Here is a 22222-nt window from a genome sequence, read left to right on the forward strand (position 1 = left end):
TACTATTCTAACTCCAGGGGGTGCAACAGTAGGGTAAGTGTTGGATAGTATAGGGGTAAAAATTGCTATTCTAACTCCAGGGGGTGCAACAGTAGGGTAAGTGTTGGATAGTATAGGGGTAAAAATTACTATTCTAACTCCAGGGGGTGCAACAGTAGGGTCATTGTTGGATAGTATAGGGGTAAAAATTACTATTCTAACTCCAGGGGGTGCAACAGTAGGGTAAGTGTTGGATAGTATAGGGGTAAAAATTACTATTCTAACTCCAGGGGGTGCAACAGTAGGGTAAGTGTTGGATAGTGTAGTGTAATATTATGTGTTGTAATGGTATGCGTTGTAAAGGTAGTATGCGTTGTAATGGAATGCGTTGTAAAGGTAGTTTTTAAAAATGCGTTGTAGTGTCATGCTATGTAATGGAATGCGTTGTAATGGATTTTGCGTTGTAAAAAATGCGTTGTAAGTGTAGTGCGTTGTAAAAGTTGCGTTGTAAAGGTTGTTCCCCCTGTCAGGTCCCTTCCCACCAGGATTCCCCATTCCTCTGTAGATGATTCAAGGGCTGCTCTGTAATTGCCATGATCACCTTGTATAGCCATTTTACCAAGGGTCTTGCCGCATCAAGTGTCACCACTGCCTGTAGTACTGTGTGCATATTGGGCTCATGACTGCCTCTTCCCCATAGCACGCTAAATGTCCTCATCATTGCATGGTAGTTTACGAACTGCCCCGACGATAGGTCGTATTGTGTAAGGAATTAGGCCAGGCGGATTAATTCTTTGACTTGATATCAGTCTTGAGCCGTCGTTATACCCACTGCTGTCCAATCTCTCAGTAGATCCTCTGTAAAAGGTACACCAATCAGGGGTAGGTCGGGTGCGTAAAGGGGAGTCCCAACTGTGTGTCGGGTGCATTTATTCCAGCATTTTAACGCTACCTGCAGCAGAACCCCAGGGGCCTGCATCTGGAGTTTAGGTTTTACGATTTTATTTTCCATTGCGTACCCCCTTCGCCACCCCCCTTCCCCAGTGCCCGCCCCGCCACCTGCAAGTCATGCCGGCCACCACTGAGCCTGGGAGGACATTTAGGGCCAACCCACTGGTTGATACATGTTGAACTATATGATGCCAGAGGAATATTGCTTATATGCATCCCCAACAAGTTTTAAACCATTTCTTGGGCCCTCATGTCATAAAGAAGAATCTTTTGGAAGGTTCCTGAGATTTTTAACTACTACACTGCTCACCACAATCCCATCCCTTTCAGAAAAGTACTCCCTGGAAACCAGTGAGCCCAATTATAACTATAACAATTTCTGACGAATGTGTTGGCCCTATCAAGATGCATGACACCTGGGGTGGTATGGGAGGACTTGCTATACATTTTTTGGGAATTTGTGGGTTCTTGATACAGATATATATATATTCACATGCACATTTGGGCTTTTCACATCTAGGATAATTACTTTTTGAGACCCCTTCAAAATGTTGCACTTATACTCTACCATTTTAAGGTATACGAGCCGGGACATTGTTTTAATCTAGTAACTGAAAATATCAGAGACCCTCCAATTTGACCCCTAAAATCTGAGTCCTTATATAAATTAAGAAGGTTAAATACTGTAGCTCCTAAGTTCTTTGGGGGGGATTCTGGAATTGGTTAATATCAGACATGTAGTTGATCCATGTGTCACCAGAGATTTAAGAAACCTCTTGTTTCTGTTAACCCTATAGTAGTTAAGCCTAAAAAGGCTTGATATGGCCAGAGTTTACAACACAGAGCATGCCAGTTGTTAACATGACAATTTTTGTCTTGAAACCTTAAAAAGGTTTTATTTGACAAAATTCAAGTTCTTTACAAAGTCATGGGTTATGTTGCTTTCTGCACCCCTGAGAAGTAACAAGCAACTGATAACACTAGATTTTACTTGACCCTGTGTCTGAAGTAAACTCTCAGCTAACTTGTAAATTATATAAAGCAAAGAAAAAGAATAATCTGCAGTGCTGGTGTGGAGGGTGAGTCTGAAAACAATGATTTAAAATTCTAGCCACATTGGTGATACTCATCATACTGTCATCAATCCGGGTTGTGATGATTTGGAGGACAGATCTGTGGAGTCCCAAAGGAACAATTTTACGCAGCTTCCGTTTAAGGGCATTGGGCCGCCTTTGTTGAAATTTACACATAATCATCAATCGCCCCCCCCCCCCGCTGGTTTTCCAAACTGAATGAGTGACACATTTTTGCAGTCAGTCAGGGGAAGTGATAACTTTTGTTACACACGATCATTTGAAACTCCCTACAGGTTGCAAAGGCCTCCATATTGATAAATGCAAAAAGAACTATTGATGGACAGAATGCAGAACAATGTCATACATTCACCCCAGTACAGAGATCTGGGCCTAAATCCATAGTTTTTTTGTTCACCGTGCCATTCCAGTTTGGACCCAGCCATATGCAAATCAGTCTTGACCCTGCACCCAATGGGAACAGTCCAGCCCGAACTGCCAAGCCAGGTCCTCCCTGGACTGGAAACAAGCATCCTAGGACCGGTTTCGGGGTTTCACCCCTCTTCAGCCAGGATAGCTTGATTCCAGTGGCATGGAGATCACCGGACTCACGTCTGAGCATACCCTTCCCACTCGGGGTGACAAATGCAAAAAGAACTATTGATGGACAGAATGCAGAACAATGTCATACATTCACCCCAGTACAGAGATCTGGGCCTAAATCCATAGTTTTTTTGCTCACCATGCCATTCCAGTTTGGACCCAGCCATATGCAAATCAGTCTTGACCCTGCACCCAATGGGAACAGTCCAGCCCGAACTGCCAAGCCAGGTCCTCCCTGGACTGGAAACTAGCATCCTAGGACCGGTTTCGGGGTTTCACCCCTCTTCAGCCAGGATAGCTTGATTCCAGTGGCATGGAGAGCACGGGACTCACGTCTGAGCTTACCCGTCCGACTCGGGGTGACAAATGCAAAAAGAACTATTGATGGACAGAATGCAGAACAATGTCATACATTCACCCCAGTACAGAGATCTGGGCCTAAATCCATCGTTTTTTTGCTCACCATGCCATTCCAGTTTGGACCCAGCCATATGCAAATCAGTCTTGACCCTGCACCCAATGGGAACAGTCCAGCCCGAACTGCCAAGCCAGGTCCTCCCTGGACTGGAAACAAGCATCCTAGGACCGGTTTCGGAGTTTCACCCCTCTTCAGCCAGAATAGCTTGATTCCAGAGGCATGGAGAGCACGGGACTCACGTCTGAGCATACCCGTCCCACTCGGGGTGACAAATGCAAAAAGAACTATTGATGGACAACCCAGATCAGTTAACTGGGGGCGAGTGTTTGATTTGCTCAAACGCTCCGTCCATCATCCCCTTTGGTATCGCTTTGTTCTCCCTAAGTTGGCAGGGTATGACCAGTCGTGGGTCCCGTGCTCACTTTGCCACTGGATTCAAGATAGCCTTGCTGATGAGGGTTATGAACCTGAAACCAGTCCCAGGATGCTTGTTTCTGTTCCAGGGAAGACAAGGCTTGGCAGTTCGGGCTGGACCGTTCCCCTGTGGCACAGGGTCAGACTGATTTGCATATGGCCATGTCTGAACTGGGGTGGTGGAGTGAGCTAAAGAATGATGATGGATTAAACCCAGATCAGTTGACTGGGGGTGAGTGTTTGATTTGCTCAAACGCTCCGTCCATCATCCCCTTTGGTATCGCTTTGTTCGCCCTAAGTTGGCAGGGTATGCCCAGACGTGGGTCCCGTGCTCACTTTGCCACTGGATTCAAGATAGCCTGGCTGATGAGGGTTATGAACCCGAAACCGGTCCCAGAATGTTTGTTTCCGGTCCAGGGAAGACATGGCTTGGCAGTTCGGGCTGGACTGTTCCCCTGAGGCACAGGGTCAGACTGATTTGCATATGGCCATGTCTGAACTGGGGTGGTGGAGTGAGCTAAAAAATGATGATGGATTAAACCCAGATCAGCTGACTGGGGGTGAGTGTTTGATTTGCTCAAACGCTCCGTCCATCATCCCCTTTGGTATCGCTATGTTCACGCTAAGTTGGGAGGGTATGCCCAGACGTGGGACCCGTGCTCACTTTGCCACTGGATTCAAGATAGCCTGGCTGATGAGGGTTATGAACCCGAAACCGGTACCAGGATGCTTGTTACCGGTCCAGGGAAGACATGGCTTGGCAGTTCGGGCTCCACTGTTCCCCTGAGGCACAGGGTCAGACTGATTTGCATATGGCCATGTCTGAACTGGGGTGGTGGAGTGAGCTAAAGAATGATGATGGATTAAACCCAGATCAGTTGACTGGGGGTGAGTGTTTGATTTTCTCAAACGCTCCGTCCATCATCCCCTTTGGTATCCATATTGATAAACATTTAATCCAGCAAAGCTATAGTAGTGATAGAGACCCGCACTGGGGATGCTGGCCTACTGCCATAGAAGTTGTCATTCAGATGTGTTATATTATTACAGCACTGAACCTCAGGCACCGAATCCCAAAGTAGTTTTAGATATGAGCCATTCACGATCCAGTGAGGGAGAGTGATCATAAGCGGGATCTGGGTTCGAGATCCTTGCATTAAAATCTCTTGACAAAACAACTAGATCACTGGAACACTTGAATAACCTCTCTCTTGGGAATAATTTAATTTCCAAGGCTGGCCATAGCAGAATCGCACTGTGCATGGGTGGGAAAACAAACATTCACAATGATACAGCGTAAAATCACATTACTCCTTAAATCAGGGAATTGTAGTGGAATATCCAGCAAACATCTACTCATAGGCAGAACCATAGCAGCATAAGACTATTTCCTGACACAAAGATGAGAAATTTTGCCGCACGTGTTTTAGCCTAAAGATTTGATGGGGATAGCCTCCTTCAGAAGTGTCTTAGGAAGAATATGGATCCACCTACAAAGGGGCACCTTTCAGAGGTTTCTTTGAAAATAATGCCCACTGGAAGTAGCTGACCAAAAAGAGCAATCTATGTAGGTATTAATAAAAAATATCTTACTTCAAAGGTTGTCATATAGTACCTTTGCATGACCCTGTGACCAGAGGGGATCTGGGTACTCAAACTCTATATCTATCTATTGATTCCTCTCTCTTTTCACTCTAAAACTCCCTGCAATCAAGCCAGGATCACATCGGAATGCCCAGTCAATGTTACGCATCAATTTGCAATCGGACAGCAAAGGGGATTTGAACATTAAAGTCAATTTCTTTCAAATATTTCTTTAAAATGGCACGTCATCATTTTCATGAGAGACACATAATTTTTGTAAATCAAGGTGATCCCACCCTCATACTGTTTTCCCAACACTCTCAACCAACCTATACCCCCCCACATTAAAAGTCGGTCATGTGGTACATTTCATCTGTATCTAGCACACTTGTTTTAATCAATGGGTCCTCTGTAGATATCAAGAATCTAATAGTTAATCAGTACACTTAAAAGTATATCTTCCATATCAGCTACATCATTTTGGATGTAAGATACTATTTACACAGCCTTTCTCAGAAATATCAAGAATTTTAGGAGTTTTGGAAATTATATTTCCATCATCTATTGGCTGAATAATGATTACTGGATTCTCTCTACATTATATGTGGGGCCAAAATTAGAAAAACTATCATTGATATTACATTGTCTCTATTGCTGTTGTGATTCTTAACATTAGGAGGGGTATATTTATTAATTCTTACTATGTCATTGATATTATACTTTTTTCATAACCACCTTTTCTTGTTTTCATTATTACAAATACAGCACAGTCATGGCCCAGTGGTACCATTGTATACCTGTGCAGTTACTGAGACTACATATTAAATAAAGACACCCCACATATTTCCTCAATCAATGATCAATCTGGGGCACTCCCACCATCATCCCCATATTTTCACATGTTTACGGGGCCTGCCCCATGCTCGATAAATCTGTTCCTCCATCTTTGCACATTAGTCCATGGCAGCCCTCTAGCCCAATATGCTGGGTGGCTGCTTCGACTGCCACCGCCAGGTGATATCTTTCAGCCAAGAAAGTAGTTTGTCCCACTAATGTGTGTTTGCTGCATGGGCCACCCATATTCCCCAGAGTACCCAGCAGCGCATTTCTAGGGGTCAATGCTAGGGGTGCCCCCAGCATCCAGATCAGGCCAAACTCCACAGTTTTCCAGTAGATCACAGCTGCAGGAGCACTCCAGATCGTATGATAGAGATCTGCATTTGGCGCAGAGCACTGGAAGCAGTCAGGTGAATCAGTGCGGGTGTGCCACAGTCTGCGGGATATAAGGTAAGTGGTATGTAGATAGTGTAGTTGGATAAGACGCAGCTGGGAAGAAATGGCAAGTGACCGGAAGCCATTCAGGCATATCTCCAATCATCTTTGTCTAGTGGGCGTACCCAACCCTCCCATTTATGTTTCATGGCTGTGAACTTGTCTGGAGTGTTTAGCACTAGTGATTTATAAATCTGGGAGTTTCCCCTCTTTTCCCAGAGGGCCCATCAGGAGTTTAGCTTTGAGAAGGCTATATTCAGGGGGGTTATGCAGATATGTGTGGTGAGCTGCAAGTGTATGTCTGGTCTGCACTGTAGATATTTATGGAACTGGGTGGTGGAGAGGGTGAACTGGGCTTGTAGCTCCCGGCATGACCTCATCGCTGATCCATGCCAGACATCGCCTAGGTAGGTGATCCCGATCCTATCCCAGTTGGCAAACTTTTCAAATTGCGAGGCGTGGCGGAGCCATGTTCCCTTCCAAAGGAGAGTACATTGAGTGGGCCTTTTATCCTACTCGGTCATACACAATGCTGCTCGCCAGGTCAGGAAGATCACTCTTATTGGTTCAAGAAGGTCTGGGTGAGGGGGCCCGCCATAGAGAATGTGCAGGATGCTATCAAGTTCCAGGAGGGACAGTTGGGTCTTGTATGCAGGATCTCCTAAGCCTCCATTCAGCCAGTCATTAATCACCAACACTGCGTTGCCATGTAGTATAGTCGGACATCAGCCATACCCATTCCCCATCATAAGTCAGCACTTTTATTTATTTAGGGTGATGCTAGGGCATTGCCTGCCCATAAGGAAGAGCGGATCAATGCCACCAAGTTGCAAAACCAGGAGGGTGGGATAAGCAGTTCGTAAATTTTGCTAGGCATACAGAAAGCAGGAAAGAATCTTTGTTTTGAGAAGGGCTACCCTGCCGATAATTTTGAATAGGCGAGGGGCCTAACTTTGAAAGTCTCTCTTCATATGAGAGATAAGAGAAGCTAGTTAGAGGTTCCATGTCAAGCTCGGTTTCAGCGAGATATACATCTCCAGATACCAAAAGCTAAGCCGTCGTAATGGTATGGACGCCTGCCATGTAACCAGCTCTGTGTCTCCACCAAGGGGAATCAGTAGAGACCAATTGGCCCATAATCCTGGGGGCTCTTCATATAGTTCTAAGAGTCAGAGAATGCGTGGTCCAGAGTCTTGGGGCCGAGTCAAGCATAGGAAAATGTTGTTGACATATAGTGTTATTCTATCCTATCCTCTGCCAGTCCAGGTTCAGCCCCTTATCTTGGCATCACATCTGATCAGCTGGGCCAGGGGTTCCTTTGTCAGGGTGAAGAGAAGAGGGGAAAGGGGGCAGTTCTGTCTAGTTCAAATGGAAAAGGGATCAGAGAGCACCTCATTAGGACGTACTTTGGGCAGCCAGGGACAAGTAGGGTTAACCCACATAGTGATGGAAACGTGGCCCAAGCCCCACTCTCTCCAGTACCCTGTCAAGAAGCAACCAATATACCGTATCAAAAACTTTCTCGAAGTCAACTAGGAGAAGAACACAAGGCTCCCGAAGTACTTGATGACGAGCAAGTGCCAAATGAAGGCGCTTGATGCAGTGCCACGTGCAACGGCCCGGCATGAATCCACATTGGTCTGGGTGTACAAGAGACAGGAGTACCTGAGGGAACTTACTGGCAAGAATCTCTTCTTTTGACATTTTTTTATTTATTAGAATTTGCAGTGAGAAACCAAACTACAACAACAAGGCTGTATGCTTTCAAGGTTCAGAAAAATTTGAAGCGTACAAGATCAAGGTAAATGGAATGTAGGGGGAGTGGGGGAAGAGGGTAGGAAGGGGGGAGGAGGGAATAAACTGGTCACTCAGCAGAGTTCATCATCGACATAGATAGTGGTGTCCAACATCATAGTGACTAGTCTGACCGCAGGCGTGATCGATACCCCTCACCATTAGTAGGGTGAGTTATCAGGGCTCTTTATGAAGAAGGTCACTCAAGTACATTTTCAGGTGAATAAAGATCCTGGGGGTCTTTAGCCGCATCATCCTTCTGGCACCAAAGTCTGAGGAATATTACCAGAGGGGACCATATGTCCCTTGGGCGAGACCGTGAAGGCATCAAGTCCCAATATGCGTTCAGTTGCTCTCTGCAATTTGGTGGAATCCTGGAGCCACATGTCTCTACTAGGTGCTGGCCGTCTACCCCAATGGATCACCACCCTGCGCTTGGCCAACAGCAGCATCATTGTTCTCAATCTGCGTATCTCTGGGGGGACCTCCTTGACAAAGCCTATCTTCACAACGCAGGGTAAGCACTAAGGGGAATGGCTACACAAAATATCAGAAAAAACTACTGACATCAGGGCAGTCCCATGCGTGTAGGAAGTCAGCAGTCTTCGCTGTCGCCAAGCCCATCCTAAGCATCTGCGCCGTTGCGTGGTAAATTCTTTGTAAGTATTTGAAATGTATTAAGCTTGACCTGTAATTCAGGCAGAGGGCTTTGGACTGATAGAAGCAGTATTTCCATTGTTCATCGCTAATTGATATTTAGGTCATCAGACCAGGTTTGTCGAGCTGACGGTGTGCGAAGCAGTGCGATCTTATGCATACCAGCGTAAAGACTCATGACTAATCTACGGGGGAACAGGTTGGTAAGAATTGCTTCCAAGACAGGGAATGTTGGAGGTGCTGCAGGGAAAGTGTCATCAAAGGGCTCGTAGGGAGAGGGACGCTCGGAGGTGATAGTAGGTCAGGGGGTCCAAGAGGGACGTGGCTCGGTCCCGAATTATTTGCTGACGGATTACAAACGTACGCTCCTGATATACCATACAGAAGGATGTCAGCTGTATCTGATGAAGCTGTGCATGAGCTCCTATGTCCGCTGACATGGGCTAGAAGGGATGACCCGCAATCAGAAACAATGGGGTGAATGGTGAGTAAGCTGTGCCCTCCACTGCAGCTCATTCCACGCCCAAACCGTGGCAGCCACTGTATGTATATATCACTGACTTGGGGGGGCCCATACAGAGCCATCTGTACTGGGCACAGTGTTGCATGATCATGCTCACGCAAAAGAAGTGGAAATCACTCCATTGATTCTCAGGTGTGCAACACGCTACTCATAAAGTAGTCGAATCAGCTATAAGAAATTGTCACTGATCCTTAGATGAGTTAAAAGGTGGAAAAGGTAGGGCCATTCTAGTGAGTAAAATGCCTTGGTGGCATCTAAGAACACTGCAGCAGCACCGAAGCTGGGTTCAATCGTGTGTAGATGAGCAAAAAATGTGAGAAGGTTATGAATTGTTGAGTGGTTAGGTACGAAGCTTGACTGATCAGGCCAGAGGAAGGAGACATGAGGCGAACAGCTAAGCTAAGATTTTGTTGTCAATATTTATCATAGAGAGAGGCCTATATGAGTTGCAGAGCTGGGGATTCTTATTGGGTTTCAATATAGTAACTATAAGAGCTTCACTTAGGCTGAGGGGAAGAAGTCTGCTTGTTGTGGACTTCTCATGCATATTTAGGAAATGGGGTCAAGTAAGGGTCCACATTCTTTGTAAAAGGCAGTGGTGAGGCTGTCAAGACCTTGGGCTTTATCCCCATGTAGGTTTCCGATGATCTGGAGTATTTCCTCTACTTTAAATGGTTAATTGAGAAAAAGGCAGAGGCCGTATTCTAGCCATAGTACTTGTTTTGTATCCAAATAAGGTGAGAGGTCAGATGGTCAGAGGGGGCAGTCTCTGAGAGGAAAGTACAAGTCAGGATAAAAGAAGACCATAAGACACTGTATGGAGTCTGCGTCTACATAGACGGTATCTTTATTGTCTAGGAGTTCCACAACATATTTGCTCTCCCAGGGCTTGCACATTAGTCCAGCAAGAGTCTTACCTGCCTTATCACCCTCGCCATAGCCCGGGCACGGGTCTCCCTTCCCAAATAGTGCATTTCCTGAAGTGTTGCTTCCTCATATTCCAGGAGTTTCTGCAGATGGATGCCAAGGTGTCCACATCGCAGGATGTGAGGTAGTGGAGCTCCAGGGCATGAATCACTAACCAGAGTTGTACTAATTCCCCTCATATCATTTTCCTCACCCCCGCCTGCTTAGCAATGTACACCCCACGGATAACCACCTTAAAGGCTTCCCATAATATGGACTTAGAGAAAACACTGCAAGTTATATTCAAAATACTCAATAATGACTGTTCGTACTGCACTCCGGAACACCTGATTGCGCAGCACTCCCGGGGGAAGTTGCTAAGAGAACGCACACGAAATGTACTTAGGAGGGGTGAACTCTGAAAGGATCGGGGCATGATCAGACAGTGTGCTTGGGAGATGCAGAATATCAGTGGTCCAGGTCGTCCCTGGTGACCAGGGGCCAGTCAATTCTGGACCAGGTGTTATGTGAGGACCTTAGGCACGTACCTTCTGTGCTTTTTTTTTGTGTGCATGACGTGAATGCCAAATATAAATGAGACTATTATCTTTCATTATGGTACGCAATTGTGCAACAGCATAAGGGTGTGGGCGTTGTGAATCACTGGACCTTTCCATAGTAGCATCAAGGAACATGTTGAAGTCATCGCCCCAGAGCGCCGTCCCTGAGTCCATCGAACCAGTTAGCCGCCAGACCTCAGCAAAGAAAAAGGAGTCATCTGTGTTAGGGCCATACACAGACACCAATGACTAGGAATTCTATCATAACATACATGCCAGGATAACATAGCAACCCTGCTTGTGCAAAGTACCCAAAGTGTGTGCCAAGGGAGGCCCTCACGGAGCAACACCACAACGCCCTGTGCATAGTTTGAATAGCAGGCCATATGTCTCTCTGCTATCCACTTTGCCGTCAAGAATGTCTGTGTCAATTCCATCAGATGCAGCTCTTGCAACAGGCCGATGTTAATGTTGTGGCGTAGTAGATATGCAAAGACATGAAGCGCTTTACATCAGTAATTAAGACCCCTAATGTTCCAAGTCAAGCATTTAACAGAGGCTGTTTAGGAAGATGAGTGAATTAGGAGGTGCTAATAGGTATCGGATAAAATCAGTAGAAGAGGTGAAAAGCCCAATGCTGAGTGGCTATAAAAGGGGTAAAACAAATATAAACTGTATATTAGAAACATTGCCCCAACCAACAACCCACCTCCCACTTAGGCCATTCAGTCAGGCCAAGCATTGCTGTGTCACCCACTATTCAAAACCCCATATACAGTCAAAAACAGCAAAAGGGAAATCATCCCCGGGGTGGGGCAACCAGTAGGCCCAGCCTGGCACTTTGTGCGCTGGGTGGTCAGAAGGGAAGATCAAGCTGGCTGAGGCAAGACCAGAACTAGTACCCTGGGCATCCTAGGCGGGCAGCTGGACAGGGTATAAACCACTGGAAGCCCGCTGGCTCCCAGCGAAGAAAAGAAATATTAAGAGAGGCCACAATTTCCAGGATCATGGCATGCCATTCTTATATAAACGCAAAGTGGAGATGTTCTGTCAGTCATTGTCGCTGAGGTGACCACGGCCTAATCTCATGGGCGGTCAGGGGGTGACAGCAGCAGTCTTGGGATCAGTGAAGTAATAGGTTTTCTCGGAGTGGTGTATGTGGAGTTTGGCTGGGTAAGTCATAGAGTACTTTTTCATCCATCTTCTGTAACATGCATTTCACTGGAAGGAAGTCACACCTAGCAGCCTGCATGGCTAAGGAGAAGTCTGGAAAGTAGGTGATCTCATTGCCCTGATATTGGATGGTCTGAATGTTCATTTGCCAAATGCAGCATAGTACCCCTTTCTCGATAATTTAAGAACGTAGCAATGATTGGGCAAGCAGGAGCGCCAGGGGGAGGTCTCTGACCAAGTGATCTATGTGCCCACTCAACTATGAACTTAGGGGAAAGGGCATCTCCAAAGAGTCTTCAGAGCATCACTTCCACATAGTCCTTCATGCGATCCATTTCAGTTGCCTTGGGGGCTTCAAGAATTAGCAGATTGTTTTGTTGTGAATGTGCTTCTAGGTCCTCATTCTTGTTGCAGATAAAATTGAGTACCTTCTCCATCTGGAGCAGGTGCTCAACGGCCGAGGAGTGTGCATCCTCAGCATCGGACGTGCGACATTCAAGTTGGTCTATTCACTCTTTGTGCCTGTCAAATTTCTCCTTCAGTGGTTTTAATCGGTCAGCAAGCAGGTCTATTTTCGGTTCAATGGCGTTTAGGCTCTGCTTAAGATCTAGAAACATGGAGCGGATGCCTGACTCCATGGCAAGCCCACTGCTGTCCTGAGGGCCGAGCACTTGGTCCTCAGGGGGCAATTCAGTAGTACGTGTCATTCTGCATGATTTTAAGGTCAATTTGGGTTGCTTATTGTTGATTTTCCCATATTGAAGGTGAGCCTCATAAGTAGTCGAAAGAGAGGTGTGCCACTAACCAGGGGGTGCTAGGTGCATGAATCGAACTTTGGCGGCCACAGGGCTTCTTTACTCCCCAAGTGTGGGTCCAGTCAGGCACCTCTATACATCATACTCAAGCAGTCTATGGTCATCCATGCATGACCACCTCCCAATGTAGCCCACTCCGTATCAGTGACCAAAAGTGTGGAGTACTGCAGATCAAAGGTGGATTAAAAAAGCAGATCTTCACCCAAGAGCCCCGCCTCACCCCGAAGATCAATCATAGTGGGCACAAGCAAGCCCACGTCAGTCAGCAGGTCCCAAAGTGTAAGGTGCATTCCCAGCAGGAGGCATGCTCAGCGTGAAACAACGCAATTGTGGAAGTATGCAGCAGTTCTTCCTGGCAGGCTCCCGTGGGCCCAAGCAATTTTCGTGATCTGCACGGTTCCAATCTCGTCACTCAGGCCGTGCTAGGGCCCGCTGCATCACCAAGCAATCCCACTGCTCTATGATTCTCCAGGGAGGTGAGTATAGTCACAAGCCCCCAGGCCCCACTTCACCCCGAGTGACCTATCTTGGGTGGCATGAACAGGCCATAGGTGGTCAACAAGCTTCACTTCAGTGGCGCAGTCTGACCTGGGGAGGCAAAGAGCAGACCACAGCACAATGGAGAGAGCAGGCCACCGCTCAGCCTGTATGAGCCGCCATAGGGCAAGGTTATTTTTGTACCACTACTCACCCCTGAAACCACGTCCAGCCTTGTTGATGCATCAGTCCATGCTGCCATGCTCCGGCCCCCTATATAGTATGAGTGGACCCCTCCAGGCCTCCTGCCCACACTGCCAGTCCACTCGGGGAACGGGCGTGGATGGCGGCACCAAAACAACAGGCTGCAACTTGCTCGGGCGATGAACAGAGCACATATTTCCCTCCTCACCAGAAGCAGGCTCAAACGGAGTGGCATAACCCCAGAAACTGAGACACTGTCAGTCCAGCCCCAATACCTCCAATAAACGCCAGATGAATGCCGGATTTTTTTGTCCAACTGGTAGAGCCTCCCTAAGATGGCCATCTTGCTGCCACACTTGCTAGCACCCTCACGGGCAAGAACCTTAACAAAAATCTTTAGTTTCTTATTAATGAGCGATATGGGTCTTTAGGAGGCACATTGCTCGGGTGTTCTTTTCGACTTATGAATCACTGACACAATGGCAAGATTCAGGTCTGGGTGGACTGCTCCTCAGTTCCAGCCTTGTCAAAGAGATCGAGCAAGCGGGGGGGACAGCATGTCGCGAAACGTGCAATAAAGCCATCAGGTATAGGTACCTTTCCCGCTTTCAACTCTTTTAGGGCATCACCAACCTCCTCCAATGTAAGAGGTGCATTTAGTTCTGCCCTCTGGGCCCTCCAGATTGAAGACATTGGGATGTCAGTCAGGATGGACCTGGTCTGCTCGCTAAAAGGTTTCAGTTGATGGGCATATAGAGTGCACTAGTACTCGGCGAATGTCTGTGTGATATCTGCAGCCCTAGTGTATCCCATCCCTGTGTTGTCTAGTATGGTGGGGATTATCCTAGATGCCTTATTTTTTAAAGATAACCAGAAAAGTAACTTGCCTAATTTATCTCCATGTTCATGTGCTCACTGAGTAGAAACTCTCCATTACTGACGGGCTTTGTCTAAGGCAGAGGGACTGTCCAGTACCAGTGGAGGGTGGATCATGGGGGCCCTATCACAGATTGCCTTTATAGAGTAAGTATTTGGGAAGTACAAGGAAAAAATACCTCAAATGAGGTCTCTCGCCTTTCGATGACGGCGGTGAAGGAGGCGAAATACGTTGGCGGACAGCAGCCCTAGAAAGCAAGAGTGCGTGTGGGCGGCTGTCCTCACTCCCCCGCCATTTCGAGTTTATAAACTCAATAAACTCGGTTCCTCTCAAAAGGCGAGAGACCTCATTTGAGGTATTTTTTCCTTGTACTTCCCAAATTGGGAGTAGGAAGGTTTCACAACTGGGAACAACAGTGGTGAGAAGTCCTGAGGAAAGCCGGGTTATTTTTTAGTGCTGGCTGAAACATGTCGATATCCATGCAGAGTGGGGGGTTGGAACCTCATTATAAGCTCTCCAAACCCATTACCCACGTTTTTTGATTTTTCTAATTCCAAACTGGGCACCTAATATTAAAATTGGATTAAGGTTTTCCCAGTATTGGTTTTTAATCACTACCTATCACTGGTTCTGCACTTTTAACTAACCGTTGGTTCCACGTTATTTTGTACGTTGTTTGTTTGTCTCCCCCCCCCCCCCATATTGCTCCACCTCCAGGCGTTTGGCTGGCGCGGAGGTGTTGTAGCAGCCCTATGATGAAGCATGACACAGATTGCTGTGTGTGAGGGCAGTTTTACAAATTTGGTGTATTTCCCACTCACTTATTGGTCTCTACGAATTTTGTTGTGTTTTTTTCCCTCTTCTTTTTGTGATATCCTCTGCGGATTCAGATCCATCTGGGAAACCCACAAAACACAGGTTATTTCACCTTGTTTGTTTTCTGCGTCCTCCACCCTGGTTTTGAGACATTTAGTGGGCGGAAGCATTTTACACAATGGGGATTTAAGTGTAGTTACATTGACCTAAAGCTTCAAAACCTGACCTTCTGCCTCAGAAACCCGTTTGGCCATGTTGCGAAGGTGCTTGCGGAGAAGGGTCATGTCTACCTTCACCTCACCAATTTTATTCTTTACTGCTTTGCGTTAAGCCTGTATGGCCTGTAGGATGGCTCCAGTGTCTGAAGAGCCTGTCAATCTTGAAGATTGGCAGTTTGAAGGTGGGGGCATTCAAGTGCCAGTATGGTGAGTAGTGAATGTATCCATCTTGGTCTGGGCTTCGCAGTAAAGCCCGTGTCTTTCTTTCCACATGGCGTGTCTTTCATGCTGACCAGTCTCTGGCCCCTCTCATGTAGCACTCCTGCTTCAGGTGCACTCTACTTCAGTCCAGGTCTTGCCTGCTTCCCCCTGCAGGAGTAGCAAACTAGTGTGGGAGGGGCAGCACAAGCGGCCGACGAGTCTCACTGGTCCCAGCAGATTTGGCTGCCCCACACTGCTCGATAAGGGTCCCCAAGTGGGCTGTACTTTCATCTGCCACCAGCCCACTTGGCTCCACAAAAAGGAGCAAGTCAAAGGGGGGTGGGGGTTTACAGGTTGGGACATCAACTGGATGGCGTCAACAGGAAAACCCAGGCAGCTTATCATGCCTATGTGCACCCCTCTGGTCAAGAAGTGGTTGGGGAGGAAGACACCCCTCATGCAAAGTTGTTTATCGAGACCCGTGTTTGTCCATGGCCAAGGGTAAGGCTGTGTGGGCCTCAATGAACCTGCTCCAGACCGCAGTGGGCCGGCTCGTGTATCATAGCCCTCTCCAGTGCTGTAGGGAAACTTGAATGCTGTGTTGAGCCCGCAACTGTACGGTGGCATGCAGAGGGAGGCTCAGTCGGAGGTACCAGGGTCCATGTGCCAGCCCGCACCCCTGGTGTTGATGTGGTCCAAATGACCAGGCCATTCAGCGGAGACTCGTTCCCTCTGGGGCGTCGGGCACTTGCAACAAGAAAGCCCGCTCGGAGAAGGCCCATACACATGGGAGCACCTGGTTGTTTACCGCGCCAGAGGAGGACGGAAGGGTGAGCAGGTGATCAGGGCTGCTCACTACGGTGACCGTAGAGCCGATGTGTAGGTTTGCTGAATAAATGCAGGGTAATGAGGGGGTGCAGGCGCTCGGCTAAAGAGTGCCCAACATCTTGGCTTCCTCTGCCATGTCGCCGTCATTTATACACTTTCTACTTCTTATCATTATCAAAAGTGTAATATATTCATTTTAATTGACATATTTCACATACATTGAGTTTGAATATATATTTTAATATCTTTGAAAACGAGCACAAGTATGAACACATGAACACATAATACGTTAGCAGTTACTATGTCTCAAGAGTTGTATTTTTTTTTTGCAATGAAGCTCATAATTATTAGCTTAATGCTTATTGTTCCTTCATAAGTCTTTAATTTGTAATTCTTTTTTCGTCACTATTTTTCAAATTGAAATCTTAATAAATGTCTAGGATAAAGTTATCGAGCAAAATTGTCCTCCCACATAGAACTTGAAGATTGATGCCCACTAGAGAGGTGTCAGACATTATCCCTCCGAAGGAGACATGCAAAGTAGGTATCCCTCCTGTACAGAATTAGTTCACTTAAGGTATCTGCTGCATAGGTATCCGGTTGAAAGTATTCACAACTAGTGCACACCTTGTGCAAAAACACATTAATCTGAGTAAAAATACCTATTCTAAAGAGGAATCCAAGCTCAAATTCCAACTACAAGGATTAGTGAAAGAGTTCTTGTTGCAGAACTATCTGGGCAAAGATGTCCACTTAAAATTAATATCTGAGCAAACACTCAACTTCTGCAGACTAGATTTGAGCAAATATACCTCCTAAAGAAAAATGTATGCAAAAATGATTCCTATACATAAATTCAAGCAAAGGTACTTCAAGTACAAAATGCCCATTTTCTGCAGAGGCAGTCGTCTACCAACCCTTACCACTTTTGCTTCAGACTGGTAGACTGGTACACTGGTAGAGAGCAGGCTGCATGTTTCCATATCATGGATTGCTAGTGTAGGTGAGTGTAAGTGTGAGACAGACTCTTGGCTTCCACATGTGAAAAAGCTCTTGGTTGGGCATAGCTTCATGATAAATGTGATAACAGACACCATAATATGTAATCTTATTTTATTAGTTTCTCCACTGGGACTGTGTGCCAAGTCTTTGTGGTATGAATGTGCCTACTCAAGTACAAAGACCACAGAACTGAATATTAGAAGCATCCCTTTCAAAGTTTATCAAGAACCTTGAGTCTAACATGCTCTGTTTCAGGCGGATGTCTACGAACTACTGGACAGTCGCGTCAAGCCTTGGAGAGGGAACCTCATCTCATCTAGACTTCTCCCGTTGCACTCGCAGGGGTGGGAGGTGTTCAACGTCACTCAGGTGGTGAGTCTTCTTCCTGTTGCATGTCTATGAGAAGGCCAGGGAAGGTCTTTCCTACTCTGAGATCTCCCCACTCAGTATTAAATCTTTCACTTCTGCACTCACTACTAATTCGATACACTTCGGTCCCACTGCCTTTGTCCGGTCCCATGCGCTGCATGGTACCCGATTCTCACCACCTACCAAAGTGTTTGCTCAGCCCTCATTCACTTTGGCGAAAGAACATTTCTATCCCAGGGCAGTGGTTATGTTGTGCTTATCAATATGCAGACATGAGAATGACATAGTACATTCTGCTACCCAAATTAGCATCCATTTCTGGTAATTTGTGCCCACACCCTGCTCCAGAAACTTGGCCCTGTCCAATTCCACCAGTAGCCCTTTGACCAGCTACTCATGCTATTTTCCTTCTCTGAAAAGGTTTCCAGGTGGCTCCAGGATGCCAGCCCCAACTATGGGTTCCTGATCATATCCACCTTGCCATCAGGCAACTCCCTGGATAGCCACTTCATGAGCTTCTCCCGGAGCACCCCCGGGAAGGGGAGGCGGACTTCACCATTCCTTGTACTCTTCAGCGATGATGGGAGGCGACGGGCCTCCAGCCCCCCACCAGAGCCAGGTACAGAGCCACAAGGGTACTGTCAAGGGATGCATGTATGCTACTTTGGGTCTTTTTTGAAGGGCTTGGTCGGGAAAATGGCTGAGGTCAAAACATGACTATTGTGAGTTTTTAGCAATAAACATTTGTAATCAGGTTGCATTATAAGATCACTGTTAACATGACAAGAGTCTCGTAGTCTGTCCTCCTAATCTGTAGCCTGTCAGAACTCTGCAACTCTCCATGGTCACCGGGACCTTTCAGCATTCCCAGGACTGTGGACTGTCAGCGTTGCCTGGGTGTAAACTGTTAGCACAAGTGACCTGCCAGCTTGCCAAGCCTCTTGCTGTCAGAACACCAACTGCTTGAACTGCCAGCCCACGTAGCCCCTGGTTTGTCATCAAGTAAAAATTGTGACCTATTAAAGCTGAAGGACAGTGATCTATTGGCTCAAAATTATGAACTAGCGGCGCATCAAGATTGTGACCTGTAAAACTCAAAACTATAATCTGACAGCATTCCAAGACTGCAATTTGTTGTTTATTTAAGACTACAGTTCCCTTCAAGCACTCCAGGACTGAGCATAATTGTGGCACTTCAATATTGTGACCTTTCAGCATTATGAGGAAGCCTGGGCGGAGTTCGCGGAGTTATGCTAAGCGGAACTCAGCCAAGTGACAGAAAAACTCCGCCAAGCAATGGGGAGTTCCGCGAGTGGCAGAGTGGGTTACCTCACGCTGTTTGCACTGATTTATAGCGCCAGGTGTTTGTCCCGCACTGTAAATTCAGCGCAAACGGCATCCTGCGCAGTGCAAGAGGATGCTGCTTCTTCATGCTGATCGAGTAAAAGTTCTACTCGAGCAGCAGCTTCCTCAATGCAAACGGAAGGTTTATTAACGTGAGTGGTAGCAGCCATCCGCGAACGCCCACGTCGAGAAATCTGGCAGGGAAGTGGTCTAGTGTTGGGATTTCCTCGCTCGTGCTCGGCAACTTACTGTTGGCGAGCGAGAAAAAAAGATTACCACCCAGGCTTAATTACAAGATGTCAAACGTTTGTTATAAATGCCCAGTATAGTATTTTTCTGCAGTTTTTACTAACTAGTTTTAGTGCTAACTATTTAATGTATATTTACTATTTGTGTATCAACCTTTGTCTGCACCTTAAGTTCCTTATCATCTTAGTGCATTTCAGTACAACTGTTATACATGCATCCCCCAGCAACTGTGGAGTAGTTAGCCTACGAGTACCGCCCATCCTTCCTGCCAGCGAGTTTCCTATAAAATGTTTGGTGCCTGAACGCTTAGATCACCTGAGATACAGCCTTGTTGCACCAGCAGAGATGGAATGTTCTGTTTTACGGTTGGTGAACAATCCTTGGTGACATCGTAGATAAGGTTTTGCTGGCGACGAGTGCTGCAGAATGGATATATTCCAGGAGAGGTGAAACTTTTTCTCGTGCCCCTTAAGAAACCCCATTGTGTAGCATCTTAGGTTTGAGCCTTTGTGTGGCACCTAAAATTGAATCTTTTCTATAACATTTGAAGAAGACCTCTGTGAGTGTGAAACACAAGAAAGAATCCAGTATGTGACACCTAAAGCAAATGATAATGGGGATAGAAAGCTGTATATGATGGTGTTCAGTCTTTTCTATGGAATTGTATAACCCCCCAATAGAACATAATCACAAAAATTGTCTTCTAGTTCTGCATTTCTGTCACTTATTGTTGGTAGGAACTTGTGGCCTGCTTCAAGGAGGAATAAACTTAGGGTTGAAAAGATGCCTCAGTTTACAACTACTGAGGAGGAAACCCATATATGGTGAATAAGGTACATTCCTGACCTACTGTATATGTTGTCATTCAATATGTGAGGCGATCAGTACCACTAAACTGTGTCATTCTTTAGCTGGTCACATGCACAAAATACACACCTCTTTCACTTCTGGAGAGCTAAACAAATATGATTGTTCCTCTTCTTTCTAACATTTATTGAAACATCACCTGCCTGCACACTGCCAGTACCCCCCTGGCCACCCTCTAATCCTTCTAAACATATCACCCATCTAGCATTTATCTACTTTGTCCCCAGTCATAAAAGTGACCATATAAGGGTTGCCATGCATGCCTATTTCCTGCATCAATTCGTCTGTGACACAATCAGAGCATATTCCTGCCCTTACACATGAACCCCCAAACCAGAACCCTCCAACTACAAATGTGTGATCCAGCTTCCAATCCAGTTGACTTGCAACAGTGTTGCTTTTTGGGTTCTCATTCATTGGTATAGGATGCTTCTGCCATGTGGCGTGGCTTGACACAGGAAGTACACTATTGTGTGTCACACATAACGAGGAAATGTGTATGTGTAACATGAGGTGAAGTTCTGCATCTGACACCCGATGTAGAGTTCAGGGTCTGACTTCTGAGGTAAATTTGCGGGTAATCTTGTATACGCCACAAGCCTAGAATCATGTAAATGATGTAAAAGACAACTGTGGTAGTCATGTAGATCACACCCGAAGTAGAGTCGTACATACTACACCTGCTTTAGAATCATTTGAGTGGCACCTGAGGCAGGATCCTGTCATTGGACTCAAGGTACAAACTTGATGTGATAAATGCTGTAGAATGTAGTCAAATAGTACCACAGGTAGTATATTCAGGAGTCTACCCCATTGCCATTTGAAGTACTATTGTGATGCCTGCAGTGTAATCAAGTATGTGGCGTCTAGGGCAGAATGCTAAAGAAGTCACCTGGGATAGAATCTTCTGAGTGACAGCCCGGCCAGATTTTTTGGGTCTGACATCAGACTTCTGAGGCACCCAGAGCAAAATCATTTTTCTAATGCCTGAGGCAGAATATAGAAAATTACACTTGGGCTGGATCTCTGTGTGTAATACTTTACGACGAGGTAGAATCAGGTAAATGACATCTGCAATTAAATTATGCGGATGACACATGAGATTGAATGGAGGATAATACTGTATATGACACCTGTTGCACCTGAGGTGGATTCCTATACCTCTCGTGCCATGGGTGGAATGGACAGGATTCTTCACAATGTGTCATTGACAGGACCTTATGTGTCACCGGAAGTAGAAAGTTGAATGTCACAGGAGGTAAAATTCTGTAAAAGATTCCTGGGATAAACTCTTGTATGAGATGCTTGTGGTACCTAAAGTTGAATCCTGCCAATGACACAGGGTTTCACACATGAGGTGGACTCTTGTAATAGACACCTGCAATATAATTTTGGGTGTGACACGTGTGACAATTGAATTAGAGAAATTATTTTCCAAGCTTAAGTGAACTAAAGAAAATCTAGAAGGTAATAAAGACACAAAGAAGGGTATCATCAGCATACATCTTTCATTTGTCTCCTCCAACTAGTGTCAACTGTAGGAGTGTGCAACACTTGATCAGTCCTATAAAAAGAAATGCAGTTTGAAGTGTGTTCCCGCTCCAGAGAGCAGCTAAACCAAAGATTCTAAAAGCAAGAATCACAAATGTTATGAACTTCTTCATCTTATTACTGAAGAGTCGCAAGTGGGAAAAAAAAGTATTTACCTTCCTTCATTGGAGAAGTAGTCACAGTTTCTGTGTGTAAAGTTACCACTAAATGCAGGCTTACATGTCTCTACAACTTCAGAAGTGGGGGTGGAGTCTGCTGGAACACAATATAAAAGTGTAGAGTTACTACTAGTCAATTCTCATATATAGGCAGAGGTGTTCCCCATGGAGGTGCAGATCCCCTTACGGTAAAGTGCAGGGAAAAATAATGAAGTTTAATAATTATAAAAAATTGAATGCTAATTACCTTCAGATATTTCTTATTAACATAGAACTAAAAAAACAAACTGCTACTGTGTATATGCTCATCAAATTAAATGTTTAATACATATTTCAATA

The 22222-nt window shown here is 45.9% G+C and overlaps 1 protein-coding gene across 1 annotated transcript in view; it reads left to right on the top strand.

Moving 5' to 3' along the window:
* LOC146867996 (bone morphogenetic protein 2-like) overlaps positions 1-22222 on the top strand; it is a 44237-nt gene that overhangs the window by 19417 nt on the left and 2598 nt on the right. Inside the window, exons 3-4 of the mRNA XM_085615159.1 lie at positions 17601-17717; positions 18135-18333. Coding sequence (XP_085471285.1) covers positions 17601-17717; positions 18135-18333 — 316 coding nt within the window. The remainder of the gene's footprint in view (positions 1-17600; positions 17718-18134; positions 18334-22222) is intronic.

Source organism: Triturus cristatus, chromosome 1_2 (genome assembly GCF_964204655.1).
Source record: "Triturus cristatus chromosome 1_2, aTriCri1.1, whole genome shotgun sequence".
NCBI lineage: Eukaryota > Metazoa > Chordata > Amphibia > Caudata > Salamandridae > Triturus > Triturus cristatus.